Source organism: Perissodus microlepis, chromosome 12 (genome assembly GCF_051167445.1).
Source record: "Perissodus microlepis isolate ML-2025 ecotype Zambia chromosome 12, ASM5116744v1, whole genome shotgun sequence".
Taxonomy (NCBI): domain Eukaryota; kingdom Metazoa; phylum Chordata; class Actinopteri; order Cichliformes; family Cichlidae; genus Perissodus; species Perissodus microlepis.
Window position 1 is genome coordinate 4,917,383 of NC_140472.1, and position 15,546 is coordinate 4,932,928.

The following is a 15,546-nucleotide window of genomic DNA, read 5'->3' on the forward strand; positions in this document are numbered from 1 at the left end:
TGACATAACTTTTAACTGCATTGTTATGTGATATTAGTAAGGTCTCAAAAATAACTGCACATAAATGTTTGAGAACTCTGTTTATGTTTTCTGTGTCTGAAAGACGAAAAATATCCGCTGATATATCGGGTTTTAAATCACCAAATATCGGTCTTAAATTTCTTCGTTCGATCAGGCACTAGTCTAAACACTGCAAAACCTTTGTTTGACATCTAAAGTCATCAAATCACTGTTTTGCAGATTTTGTTTTCAGATGATTTTTCATCAACTGAATTGATTTCAAGGTTCAAGATCTTTCGAAGTTCAGTTTCTAGCAGCACTGTTCAGGCTCTCGAGTTTGTATTCTCCCTTTCATTCTGGCTTTCTGTTTGTTCTTTTGTTTGTATTACTCCCCTGCCTGTTAAACTCATTACACCTCCCCTCATGTTTGCTCCTCATTTCTTATTTGCACTCTTTTATTTTCACTTCTCTTCTGCTCTCTGTGATTGTTTTATCCAGGCATCAAAGGCCTTGTAATTTAACCCAAACCGCCCTCAGACATACACACAATCACCAGGTCCTTAAAATGATGGAAAAATCTGAAAATAGTCTAAGTGTCAGGCTTTAAATAACATTCAGTCTAAAAAACAGTGAGTTCTTTTCAGAGAAGAAAGACGCCTTTCTGTATGCCGTGTGTACAAAATACTTCCTTCAGGATTTTTCTGATCATGTAGTTTTTTTTCCCGTCCCATTGACACACACAGATGAACCATACCACCTGTGGACAAGTCTTGTGTTTGTTGTCAACAAACCCTCTCTCTTACGAGGTTGTGACCTCCAGCCACACACGCACCCCACAGGTAGCCTCAGGGTGCCACAGTGCAGTGTAAGGTGGAAAGCGCACGTGCCCACATCGCCTCTTAATGACAGAGCCGCTGATCACTTCAAACAGGCCACTCGGAGCAAAACTTTCCATCTGTTGGTGGAGGGATGTTGAAGTCACTGAGCAGGTACCCTGGAGAGCTGTTTGGGACTTTGAACGCATGTGTGTGTGTGCAAGTGCAATGTCTTTTACTGTGTTTATTCACTGTGGGTGCATGTGTATGCGCACACTGATTTGTGTAGCCAAGTACCTCTACACAAATGTGTGTGTGTATGTGTACCTCAGTACACATGTCAGCTCTGGAGTTTTTTTGCCCAGCCGTGTGGAACACAGCAGATGTGTTCAGCTCTCCCCCGAGGAAGCCTCCTCCGCTCTCTCCCTCTCTCTCCTCTCACTCTCATCTAGCCCGTTCATCCGCACATACCCCCCAATGTTTATACGCCACTGCTCTTCAGATAATAAGCTGACTTCACTACTTATCCCCCTTCCTTCCTTTGGTTATATCTTCACTCCTCCCTTCCATCTCTCTGTACCCTTCAAAACATGTTACGACTTGGGATTTCTTTAAGCTGAACTTGTCCAAATTAAAGGCTTTCAGTGGCCTAAGATGGTCCAAATGCTGCTTTAAAATTGGTTTGTTAGACCTTGGAGACCTTAGACCTGGTATATTTGCTATTTTTTTGCATCTGTTTTGCCCCTACAGCAAATAAATACATACATAACTTAATTCAAGGGTCTGAAGCTCACACTCAAAGTACTTTAACTATGATCAATGGACAATAATCTATTTTGTCTTTTAGAAATCTGTTGCAGGTGTGTGCACCAGTTATTAGAGTGCATTTTTGCCCCAGAGCCCCTCAATGATCAAATCATACTTTTTTGTGCATTACCAAAATGGGTTTTCAAGCAATGGATTTGCTGTTCAGTAAGCAGGGACATGCAGACAAATCTAAGTCTTCCATGCAAACCACATCAATCAATGCAACCAAAGCAATCACAAGGAAGTTCTTGGTGCAGCTCCTTTGGCAGCCAGGTTCACCTAGTGATAGGCGGTTACCCGGAGATCACTGACTGCCCTCTAGGTCACGTGTGAATGGGGCCTTAGCAATTGATTTTACAGCAACTACCAGCAGCTAATTGCAAGCAGTCAGGGAGTAGTGTCCAGTAGTTACCAGGCCGTCACTTTCTAGTTCATATAATCTGGTGATGGTAATGGTAGAAACTGATGTGCTGGAGTTCATTGAATTAGCTTTAACCAAAAGAAAAACCCCAGACACATGGTTCCTTACATAAATGCTAGTTAGATAGTTAATTAATCTAGAATAGTTGAGGTGTAATGAGACTATTTTCAATCACTGTGCCAGATTTCACAACTTTCCTGTCTAGGATGTAGCTGCAGGATGACTATATCCCAACAACAACAGTGACATGTTGAGCAAAGTGTGCAGTTGTGTGTATGTATTCCTTATTACTGTCACAGCAGCTGTTAAACCATTAATTCAGCTGCTCTCCTGTCTTCAATCATCACTGGGTTTCAGCAGGGATGCATTCACAGGTCAGCACATCTCCTTTTAGAGCAACACGTTTCTTGTGAAACTCACGGAATCAGAGCCAACCAAGATGTGGAACACTGCCTCAATATGTTTGAGATGAAGGAGAAGAGATCAAAGTCTGTGCAAAGCAGGACAATGTGTCACCAGTTGGCTGTAACAATGCATTTTTTGGAAATTGTCTTAGATAACAAAGCAATCTTGGGCCGGGGGCGGGGTTAAACGGTTGTTAGGGATGTTCCCTTGTCCTTGTTCTGCTTATCTGTAGTGCCAGCATTATTGTGTTTTTGGTATCAAGTGGTCATAGAGAATAGAAAAAAGGCTTTGAACCTTAAAAGCAAGGGCATTGTAAGGGTTAAATAGTTTACACTCTCAAGCTTACAAAATGTCTCCTTTTTTTTCTTTTTCTTTTTTAACCTGGCTTTCTCGTCTCGCACACACAAACCCGCTCACACATGGCGTGCTCCTTCAACCAGAACAGGCTTCTCCTTGTATATAAGTCTATTTAGTCCCAAGTAGGCTACAGCATCACATGAGCAGTTAGTCACACCATAAATCACACACCGGTTCCTGATGCTCCCTCCCTGGATTTCAGCTGCTATTTTCAGTCGAAGCGGGGGGGGAAAGGCGAAAATGTGAAAATACTGGTGGCATAGAAAACAAAAAAAAGAAATATCCTTATTCAGTATATGAGATCACATTACGTGCGGCGCTGGCTGTCGTCGCCTCGCATTTTGCACACATTCTATCAGCCTGGATAAAGCGAGAGAGGGGAGGAGCAGGAGAACAAGGTGACACTACAAGCAACACAAGTGTGGATAATGAAAACTAAACACCATCCTTTTTCTCTTTCCTCTCGTCTCTGTCTCAGCTTTCCCTTCTGCTCTGCACCACTAGTTTGTCTGTATGCTTGTCGGGGGATTTGAATGGTGTGCGTGCGCATGTGTGTGTGTATATGTGGGTGCGTGTATGTAGGCATGTGTGTGTGTGCGTCTGAGAGCGAACAGCAAAACAGTAGCTGTGCCTTTTTAAAAATTTTATGGAAAAAAAGTCGGCTGTAGCTATTTCTCCGCAGATGGGAGCTCGGAGAGAACATTTTGTGATTTTTGTCATAATCTTTCTGTGATTGTTTGTGTCAGCCTGTGAGCAGCAAAAAAAGACAAACAACCCCAAATTGCAAGTAATCCACAACAAATTAAACAATCCTGGAATGAATCTCATCAGTTCAGCTATTTCATGTCAAAGGATGATAGCTTGAGTTGACAAGCGCTAAGTAATATTTTGTCATTTTAATCAAATTACAGCAGTAGTTGCAGGAACAGCTGAGAAAGAAAACCAGCCTTGTGTTGTAGAAGGGATTCTAATGGCCAGCAGGGGGTGACTTGTATAGAAGAATAGAAGAAAAAGAGTCTGACTTGAGACGTTATTTCCTGATTAATTATGTTTTCAGTCGCTAGTTTTGTGTCTTCAATACAGATTTAATGCAGAATAAAAGGTGGTAAACCTCTGATGACTTGGACGCACTTAACGGTTAGGATCACGGCGATGACGTAGACCTGAGAGGGTTAATGGCAAGTCCAAGCACTCACCTACGTCTTTTATTTTCAAAGAACCACGAGCAAAATGTTCAATGCGAGGCTTCAAGACAGTAGTCCACAATGATGTGGCTCATTCACTTTTTCCACATACAGTCCATGAACTAAGTATGAAGAACATATAGCACATTAGACCAGCGGTCTCCAACCTTTTTTGCGGGACGGACCAGTTTAATGTTAGACAATATTTTCACGGACAGGCCTTTATGGTGTTGCAGATAAATACAACAAAATAAAATGATACGACCAAGACAAAAACTGTGGTATTTTGTAAATATAATAATAAACACAAATTCACTGTGTGTAACTTTATTAGCAGCGTCCTCGTGAAATGCGCCAACAACATTGAGCGTAACGTCCTCCTTTCTGCCCCTTAATGCTCTCTGGTCACTATGGTAACGCGTAAATATTTCTTTCAAAATAAGACACACAACTACAACACGGTAAAAGACCCAGGGAAACCGAGCCAACGATAAAAACCCTGAAAACCTTAAATTTCACACCCGAGCCTCAACTCTCGCGGCCCGGTACCAAACGACTCAGGGACCGGTACCGGTCTGTGGCCCGGGGGTTGGGGACCACTGCATTAGACAGCTGATTATGACTGATTATATAACCATGTAGTGCTACTTTCAGCTGCTCTTTTATTTACAAGGGGCACCACAGCAGGTGCCTCCACATGTTTGACACAACCCCAAAAGCTTTTACGTCTCCTCCCCAGATCAAACCAGGCAAATGCATAAACCACTACACTATGGAGCCACTTCACAGAGTGTGCTACAAGGACCATAACTAGAATTCCCATATTATGCGTTCGTACAGTTTCCTCTGACTTACAGGTTGTACTCTATTTCTTTGATTATAGGTGCAGCACTCAATTCACAAAAGCCCTTTGTGTTTAGACCAGAACTGAGTTCAGAACAAGGTCAGAGTCCTGCAAAAGCAACTTAGTAACAGTTTACCAAACTTCTTGTGTCAGACCATTTATTTCTCCTATTTCCAAGGTAACGGTAAAAGCAGAGTGCCGTTTGTCAGAAAGATTATTCAAAAATTTCATTAGGCTTTCTGGAGAGATGAGCTGTGCAAAAATTAGATGCATATCCGAATCTCTTTCTTTACAGCAATATTTCATTAGTCTGTTAGATTGCGCTCTCCAAGTCGCCTTTTCACACATGTGGATGGTTGGGGTACACTACCAACACTGCCAGCTCGGCATGGAGTGCACTGTAGCACGAAAGTCGATGTGAAAAGTTTCTAATTGTCCCTCAGCATCATAATGTCGAGATATAGCTCTGTTCAAGCAATGTTATAATAATGTAAGGTTCTGCCATCAAAAATAAATAAGCCACTGCGTCTTCACTTCCTCAAGTTCTAGGAGTGAATGTTCTCTCTAGCAGGTGACAGCAAAACTTTTGTTGTGCTGTGCAAAGTTAGACGTATGGCTCTGGCAAGTATATAAAAAGCAAACTGCTCGTTGGTTGCTTTGAGGAGTTTGCAGACCTTTTACACGTGCAAAAAGCTGTATAAACAAAGCATTATATGGGCTCGTAAAGCCTTGCATTAAAATGTGATCTACGTGTGGGAGTGCAAGATTACAATCGCTCTTTCATTTGCATTTTCCATTTGAAATAATAATGCCAACAGGTCCAACTTTAAATCCCTGTATTGTTGTATACTGCTGCTCTGTATAGCCTGGATTACTCTGCTCCTTTTCAAAGAATGAGGATTTTTTTTCTTCTTTTTTTTGTAATACTGCAATGCTGAGTTTATAAGTGCTTTAACAATCTCTGGCCTAAAAGCTGTGTTAAATTGAGGCTAAACACAATTTAAGTTGTTTTCCAAAACAAGATTAGTCGATTTTCTCAATTTGAAAACTACCTCTCCTAATGGAATTTTTATTGAACAAGTGTATGAATACAAACATCTCGGCTTCTGGCTCATAGCAAACGTACTTTTAAAACTCGCATTAAAGCGCCAGCTGATTGAAGCCGTTGAAGGTTAGTTGCGATTCTGCAGATTGTGCACTCTTTCAGTCTTTATATCAGCCCTAGATCAATCATCTGCATTCATTGATATGCTCCCTCTTTAAAAGCTCTAGATTTTGGAAAACTGTGCTATTAGATTCATAATGTTTGGTTGTAATGGTACACACCCATGCACTCTTCATCAAAACAAGGGCTGGTCTGAGAGAGCATCATTGCCTCTTGTTTATTTGCACAGCTTTTCTAAATAGACGCCGGCCTTATCTCGCTGCTGACATGTAGATCTGGAACTTATCAGCCTTTCCCCGAAGACACGGCTTCTGCTCCAGGTTCTCAAAGTAAATACAGAGCTTGGGAAGCTTTCTGTGCAGTGCTCCATCGTGCAGGAATAATTTACAGGAGATCTTCGAGCTAGATATTGTGGGTAGTCTCAGCAAACTCTTCAAGACCTGACGTGTCTGACCTCCTTCCTAACTTCAGCTGTGTTGTTTTAATTAAAATCTTTGTCAGTTAAACTAAATCTTGGGGGGGAAAAACATTTTTATGATGCCACAAAAACAGAGCCCAGACGAGTCGACGTGCAGTTCATTCTCAGAGCATTTTAATGAATATAAACCGAAAAGTTTGTATCAATTTTTTGTTTAGTGACACCAAAAAACCTCTCATGGCACAGGCAGCACTCTGTTGGGTAGCATTTAATGGCTGTGTGCTGGCACAACACGAAATCTTAGCAAAAGGATGTGGGAGAGATGAATCGTGGTGGATGACGCTAATCTATAGGCGGTGGAGTGGGTGAGGCTTGGAGGTGCGAATGAGCTGAGACGTCAACAAATTTGAGTGTGTGAAATGTTCCTCTCAGGTGTTATTCATCTGTCACCATATCAGCCAAAAGAAATGCAGCTATGCATTATCATGTGATGTAATGCACCGATGTCTCTGTGTCCCCTCATCCAGATGTGTTGGACAGCATGGCCAGGTTTAGCGTGCCGGGAGTGTTCAACTACAGCATGCTGACTCTGTCTGACCACGAGAGGGTCTTGTACGTCGGAGCACGGGAGGCTTTGTTCGCCTTGGACCCCAATGACATTAGCAAACAGCTAAGGCCACAGGTAAAGCGCACATAAGCACATGAACGCACTTTAAAAACTTTTTTTCTGACAGTGAAAGAGATATAAATACATTACAGTTCAATAAGGACAAGGAAGGATTTCAAGAAAAATAATTACCACCCGACTGCCACTGCAAACACCCACGCATTCTCAAACTCTTTTGTAGAAATGCAACAAATTAAATGATAACACATAAGATTTAATATCACACTGCTTCATGATGGACAGTTCAGGAACAAAAAGCATCCTCCGCACGACTTGGTACAGAGTGCCGCAGAGATAAACACACATTTCAAATACTTAATTTAAACAGACCAAATTCAATTATGATATCATGTGTGATAGAATTATTATAGAAAGTCTTTAAAAATTATGAAGGTTCAGCTTGGATGAACAGGGAAGAAAACATTAAACATAATCTCTGCCTGTGCCACACTTTTTTGAAGTCTGTTAACTAACAGAATGACCTTATTCTATTCTTTTTTCCTTTTGGACTCAATGACATTTGAGAGCACATACTCTGGACATACTCTGGCAGGCAATCAAAGGACTTTATAGTACAATAACAAAGTCGACTGAGTAATACTAGAGATGGACCGATCCGATATTACGTATCGGTATCGGTCCGATACTGACGTAAATTACTGGATCGGATATCGGAGAAAAATAAAAAAAATGTAATCCGATCCATTAAATATCAAAAAAGCACCTCACAAAACTTGCTACACGGCGTAACTCGGCTCATAACCGTAGCACATGCAAGAGTACGGGTCACGTGATAGAGCGGCTGTGTGTATTTGTAGCCTCGCTAGCAATCCGGCATTTCATCTCCGAGGAAGTTATCCCAGAGAGAAGTAAAGCAAGTGTGTAAGTTCATCTCTGAATGTTTGTAAAGCATTCCCACGTTAAGCTTAACAACCGATATATGGAGCGACTGCCTCTCTCTCTCTCTCCCCCTCTCCTGCTGCTACTTCAATGTGAAACTGATCAATGATCAGCTGATCGGCTTTTCTGTCGCGAGTCTGTCTCTCTTGTTTGTTTATCGCCCACTTCGCACCAGAAAGAGGAAACCAGCGGCTGAACAACAGCAGCACGTTTAAGCTTGATAAGCTGTTGTTAGAATTTATTTAATATTACTTTCTACACCAGGATCCTTTTCTACGTAGCTGGTAACTGTGCAGGGGCGGATCTAGCAAAGTTTAGCCAGGGGGGCCGATAGGGCATGAACAGGGAAAAGGGGGCACAAAGACATACTTTTCTTTCTTATTCTCATTTAAAATGTCTAGTTTTTAATAAATAATTATCTGAATCTTACACCCAAATTTTTAATCTGATGTAAAATGTATAGAAGTCCATTACTGTATATAGTAACTGTTAAGTCTAATATACCCTAGTAAGCTATACTACTTTTTCCTTTGGGAAGGTACCATCTGTGCAGTCTGCAATTTTGTTGAAGAAAGATGTTGAATCTATTTAATTATTCTTGAAAAATAACTGATTTCTGTGTATTTTTTTTTCACACTGCATCAAATTATAGTTGATTACGTCGATTAAGCATCATGAGGTGGAGGTTGGGGGGTGGTTCCCTATTTTTATTTTTTTTTATTTTTTTTTGCTGGGAGTTTTAGAACCCTATTAGTTAGGTTGCTTAATATTTCTGCTAAGTACTCTTTAAAATACAAGAATAGGAAGGATGGAGCAGGTTTAAGTTTATTAGATTGATCAGTGTTGCTGAACTATGAAATATTTTGGGTGCAGTGTATTTTTTGCATACAGGTATAACAGAATAGCTTTAGTGTTGTTGTTTATTTAAACTTGAGTATGAACTCATACAAAATTCAGCAAGATATTAAAAAAACAGTTTTATTGATTAAAAAACACACTATATCGGATTCATATCGGTATCGGCAGATATCCAAATTTATGATATCGGTATCGGTATCGGACATAAAAAAGTGGTATTGTGCCATCTCTAAGTAATACTAGTTGTTGGGTCTTTTGTCAGTCTGGCCTGTATTTTTTCTTAACACTGCAGGCCACATTGAAGCTTAGATTGTAAAAATTACCAAGCAAATGAATACATTCTCAAAATGTAATAATGTAATAATCCTCGAAGGGCCAAGAATATAATAAAATATATTAAGAGCTGTGTGCTTCCAGTGTGTCAACATTTCAATAAAGAAACTGCGTTGCCTTAGTATTGACCCACATGTATTTTTTAAGCAAACACATTTTTTTTTTTTGAAAGAGCAGGAAAAAGCACACCATTGTATTAGCATCAGTCATTTCCATTTATGGACCAGTTCACCTTGTACTGGCAATTTAGAGCCCACTTCCACACAGTAAACTTATTACACTGCTCTTAATTTGTGAATAACTGATCCCATTGGCTATGTAGAGCCAAAGACCGAATTTATACTAAAACATAAGCATACAAGATAAGTACAAGGAGATTTTTAAAAAGCATGATCCTAATTCAAACAGGAACTTGAACATAATGCTGTACAGATAAAAGTATGATAGATTATAAAGTTGTAAGACTCTTGCTGGCTTTGCTAATGCTAGCTTATCAGGTAGCATAGCTATCCTTACCAAAGTTTATTGATGCTACAGCATTGCACTTCACATTGTACAGAGTAGGTGGTTAACAAAAAGTGTCTTAATGGTAACTTTGTCATAAAAATGGTTTTATGACAAAGTTAGCTTTAATGTTGGCTGAAAGTCTGGTGATATGCGTGTTTAGCTAGCAGTTATTTTAGTTAAGCTAGCTAGCTAGAAAAAAAGAAGAATTTTAGCTCTATAGATCCCTCAGCTGAGTTAAGCCTTAAAAAATACAATAAAATATCTTCAGACTGGTACAGTCATAAATAAGAGCCATCTTGGCAAATTTTAAAAATGGTGTTTATAAAATTAAAGCTCTAAATATTTTGTAATCATGATTTACAGTTGTTTTGCAAGGTTATTCAACTAGTCTTATTTTGAAATTTGCACACAGCAATGCTGTAAGTAAGCTGCCAGATATTAAGATGATAATGTGTGCAGCTATTGCCTCCAATATTTCACTTCTATCAGCACAAACATATCCACTGTGAATTTGTGGGAGTAGACAGGCACTCGCACACATCCTTGCCCAGGCTTTGGTCCTGTTCCTCAGAGTTCATGATGCACTCATTCAGTCTTGTTTTTTTTACCATCCTCGTTTTAATTTGTGGATCTTGTTTTTCTGCAAAGCACTCTGGGGGTAAACCTGTTTCTTTAAAGCGCTCTATAAATACCCTTGACTTGACCTGACACGCAAACACTTGCACACAGAGAGATGCTAAACCCTCAAAGGCTCAATCTGGGTTTGCTTTGTTCCCTCAATAATTGGTCCATATTGCGATCAATACAATTACAGCAATGCAATGAAGGTGTAGTGAGCAGCCTGCAGCGGTTTGGGGATTGCTATCTGATTTACTGCTGTAATGAGCAATTATTGGATGCGCACACATACCCACACAGACTGACAGACCCTGGCTCAGCCGCAGGCTGTTTGAGTGAGGGTTATGAGTCTTACAGTAATGATAAGATCACCTGTTGTCATCCCCCAGTGTGCAATGTAGACGGAAGAAGCCAAGTCAGAAAAATAACTGAACTGGGACGAGGGAATAGTCCAGCCCCTCTGTCACCATCTGCCCATCACTCTCTCACCCCCTCCTTTCTTTGCTTTAACTGCTTCTCTTTTATTTCTCTGCTGCTGTCTGTCTTTCTTCCCTGGATATTTTCTAGGGATGTTTTTCTCAGCATTTAGACTTTCTCAAGACAAGCAGCTCCCATCTGTGTTTGAAGTGCTTTCTTCTGCATTATTTAGTTATTTTCTTTCCCCATGATGACTGTGGATTATTTCATTGAATAATTTTCTTTCGTGAATTTCAGTCAGTTCCATTTATGGACCAGTTCACCTTGTTCTGGCAATTTAGAGCCCACTTCCACACAGTAAACTTATTACACTGCTCTTAATTTGTGAATAACTGATCCCATTGGTACGTTACATGATGTGACATTTGAAGATCCACACGCCTTTGCTCAAAATAGTTTAACCAATATTTTTCTGTTACTTGCGAACCACTTCTGTTTTCGTGGGTTTGCTAATGGCCAAAGCACCGGTAGCGTTATTTCTGCTGACGTAATGGCCGATAACTACCAGAGCATTTCAAAATGCTGAAACTAAGTGGCCCTGTAATAGTGCTATTTCCCAAAATAAATGGGTTTTTTTTTTGTCGTATTATAACCACACTGTAAAAGAAACTCTAGGATCTTTCTAAAGAAACTTTTTTTTAAGTTGATAAACTTGTCTAAGGCTCTGCTCATATGGCGTGTGTCTTGGACTGTAAAACTGAGCAGGTACTCTGTCATTAAATAATCTATGATAAACTGCCAGAAATTGCGGCATACAGGATTTTGACTGAATTGGCACAATTTCAAAGGCTATGTAAAAGGAAACCTCGTTGTTCAATTGAATAGAAAGCAGTCTTTATTTTTGAATTATGTCTTGAGATCATTATGAGGTGCTTCCACATGTCATTTAGCCAGTCTTTTGCACCCATGTGATACAGTCAGAATGGACAAACCTAAGCAGTGCATCCAATATTCAATGAGACCACACCTCTCAGACCACATTCAGGGCATGTGGCCAAATTCTTTCTGCACTGTGTACATCAGCAATCCCCAACCTTTTTTTTGCACCACGGACCGGTTTATGTTCGGCCTTAAAGGTGTCGTGGATAAATACAACAAAATAAAACCAGTACTGGTACAAAAAAATAGAATATTTATTCATAACACACGGGAAAAGACCCAGGGAAACTGAGTTAACGATAAAAATGATGACGCTAAAAACCGATAAAAACCCTGTAAACCATAAATTTGACACCCGAGCCTCAACTTTCACGCCAAAGGACTCACGAACCGGTACGGTTGGGGAAAGCTGGTCTACATGAATGTGTCCTGGCCAATGTTCCCTCTGTGTCTGAGCGAACACACAAACTCCCTGAGTGATCCCTTGGACCACTGTGAGCGACATCAGACGTGTGCACTGTGGTCACGCCACCATCTAATCCATCCAAGTTACATGGTTTATTAAAATAATCAAATTATAGCATTTACATTTATGTTAGACTACTTTTAACTAACTGCTTTAGCCCACTTACAATGAAAATGTAAAAAAATCTAGTCATTGACCTGTGCAGTATGTTAACACTATCCATCCATCCATCTTCATCCGCTTTATCCGAGGCCGGGTCGCGGGGGCAGCAGCCTAAGCAAAGAGGCCCAGACCTCCCTCTCCCCAGCCACCTCCTCCAGCTCATCCGGGGGAACACCAAGGCGTTCCCAGGCCAGCCGAGAGATATAATCTCTCCAGCGTGTCCTGGGTCTGCCCCGGGGCCTCCTCCCAGTGGGACATGCCTGGAACACCTCACCCAGGAGGCGCCCAGGGGGCATCCTTGTCAGATGCCCGAACCACCTCAGCTGGCTCCTTTCGATGTGGAGCAGCAGCGGCTCTACTCTGAGCCCCTCCCAGATGGCCGAACTTCTCACCCTATCTCTAAGGGAGAGGCCAGCCACCCTTCGGAGGAAGCTCATTTCTGCCGCTTGTATCCGCGATCTCGTTCTTTCGGTCACTACCCACAGCTCGTGGCCATAGGTGAGGGTAGGGACGTAGATCGACCGGTAAACTGAGAGCTTCGCTTTTACACTCAGCTCCCTCTTCACCACGACGGACCGGTGCAGCGTCCGCATTACTGCAGCTGCAGCCCCAATCCGTCTGTCGATCTCCGGCTCCCTTCTCCCATCACTCGCGAACAAGACCCCGAGATACTTGAACTCCTCCACTTGGGGCAGGAACTCATCCCCGACCCGGAGTGGGCACTCCACCCTTTTCCGGCTGAGAACCATGGCCTCAGATTTGGAGGTGCTGATCCTCATTCCCGCTGCTTCACACCCGGCTGCGAACCGTTCCAGTGCGAGCTGGAGGCCCTCACCCGATGAAGCCAACAGAACCACATCATCCGCAAAAATCAGAGATGAGATTCTGAGGCCACCAAAGCGAAAGCCCTCCGCCACTTGGCTGCGCCTAGAAATCCTGTCCATAAAAATTATGAACAGAACCGGAAACAAAGGGCAGCCCTGGCGGAGCCCATCACCCACCGGGAACGAGTCCGACTTATTGCCGGCAATGCGAACCAAGCTCTTGCAACGGTTGTATAGGGATCGAATGGCCCGTAGCAATGGGCCAGACACCCCATACTCCCGCAACACCTCCCACAGGACACCCCGAGGGACACGGTCGAACGCCTTCTCCAAGTCCACAAAACACATGTAGACTGGTTGGGCAAACTCCCATGCACCCTCAAGTATCCTCGAGAGGATAAAGAGCTGGTCCAGTGTTCCGCGACCAGGACGAAAACCGCATTGTTCCTCCTGTATCCGAGGTTCGACTAGCGGAGGAACTCTCCTTTCCAGCACCCTGGCATAGACTTTCCCAGGGAGGCTGAGGAGTGTGATCCCCCTGTAGTTGGAACACACCCTCCGGTCCCCCTTCTTAAAGATGGGGACCACCACCCTGGTCTGCCAATCCACGGGTACTGCCCCTGATCTCCATGCAACATTGCAGAGGCGTGTCAACCAGGACAGCCCTACAACGTTCAGAGCCTTCAGGAACTCGGGGCAGACCTCATCAACACCAGGGGCTCTGCCACCAAGGAGTTGTTTAACTGCCTCAGTGACCTCGCCCCCGGAAATTGGCGGGTCATTCCCCTCATCCCCAGACTCTGCTTCCTCCTCGGAAGACGTGTCAGTAGGATTAAGGAGGTCCTCGAAGTATTCCTTCCACCGCCTGACAATTTTCTCAGTCGACGTCAGCAGCGCTCCGCCAGCACTATACACAGTGCAGGTAGAGCACCGCTTTCCCCTCCTGAGACGCCTGACGGTTTGCCAGAATCTCTTCGAGGCAGTCCGAAAGTCTTTTTCCATGGCCTCTCCTAACTCCTCCCACACCCGAGTTTTTGCTTCAGCCACTGCCCGAGCCCCATTCCGCTTGGCCTGTCGATACCTGTCGGCTGCCTCCGGAGTCCCACAGGCTAACCAAGCCCGATAGGACTCCTTCTTCAGCCTGGTGGCTCCCTTCACCTCTGGTGTCCACCATTTGGTTCGGGGATTACCACCACGGCAGGCACCAACCACCTTGCGGCCGCAGCTCAATGCAGCAGCTTCGGCAATGGAGACGTTGAACATGGTCCATTCGGACTCAATGTCCCCAGTCTCCCTCGGAATGCTGTTGAAGCTCTGCCGGAGGTGTGCGTTGAAGATCTCGCGGACTGGGGCCTCTGCTAGACGTTCCCAGCACACCCTCACTACGCGTTTAGGTGCACCAGGTCTGTCCAGCGTCCTCCCCCGCCACCTGATCCAACTCACCACCAGATGGTGATCAGTTGACAGCTCAGCCCCTCTCTTCACCCGAGTGTCCAGAACATATGGTCGCAGGTCTGGTGATACGATTACAAAATCGATCATCGACCTACGGCCTAGAGCGTCCTGGTGCCACGTGCACTTATGAACACTCTTATGTTCGAACAGGGTGTTCGTTATGGCCAAACTGTGATTAGCACAGAAGTTCAATAACAAAGCACCACTCGGGTTCAGATCAAGCAAGATCGGCAGCAAGCCGAGGGGATATTAGAATACCCACCCCAGCCCGCCGCCTCTCACCAGGGGCAACTCCAGACTGAGACAGAGTCCAGCCCCTCTCCAGGAGACTGGTTCCAGAGCCCAAGCCATGCGTAGAGGTGAGCCCGACTATATCTAGCCGGTACCTCTCAACCTCACGCACTAAGTCAGGCTCATTCCCCACCAGAGAGGTGACATTCCATGTCCCTATTGCCAGTCTTGGCAGCCGGGGGTCAGTCCGCCAGGGCCTCCGCTCCTGGCCGCCACCCGGCACACAATGCACCCGACCCCTATGGCGCCTCCTGCGGGTGGTGGGCTTGCGGGAGGATGGGCCCATGTCTCCTCTTCGGGCTGTGCCCGGCCGGGCCCCATGAACTAAGGCCCGGCCACCAGACACTCGCCCTCGGGCACCCTCCCCGGGCCTGGCTCCAGGGCGGGGCCCCGGTAACCCTATCCCGGGCAGGGTAAACTGTTCCCTCGATGTTCTTTTCATAAGGGTCTTCTGAATTGCTCTTTGTCTGGTCCCTCACCCAGGACCAATTTGCCATGGCAGACCCTACCAGGGGGCAAAAGCCCCCAGACAACATAGCCCCTGGGATCCCTGGGACACACAAACCCCTCCACCACGATAAGGTAGCGATTCAAGGAGGAGATGTTAACACTATTGGAAGTAAAAATAACTTGAACTTTTGAGCTATATATATATATACATATATATATATATATATATATATATATATATAT

General features: G+C 43.7%; 1 protein-coding gene across 1 annotated transcript in view; it reads left to right on the forward strand.

Annotated features, from left to right (window-relative positions):
* The window catches only part of sema4c (sema domain, immunoglobulin domain (Ig), transmembrane domain (TM) and short cytoplasmic domain, (semaphorin) 4C), a 111,665-nt gene that overhangs the window by 65,033 nt on the left and 31,086 nt on the right, over positions 1-15,546 (forward strand). Inside the window, exon 4 of the mRNA XM_084947562.1 lies at positions 6,944-7,098. Within this exon, the coding sequence (XP_084803688.1) occupies positions 6,944-7,098 (155 nt within the window). The remainder of the gene's footprint in view (positions 1-6,943; positions 7,099-15,546) is intronic.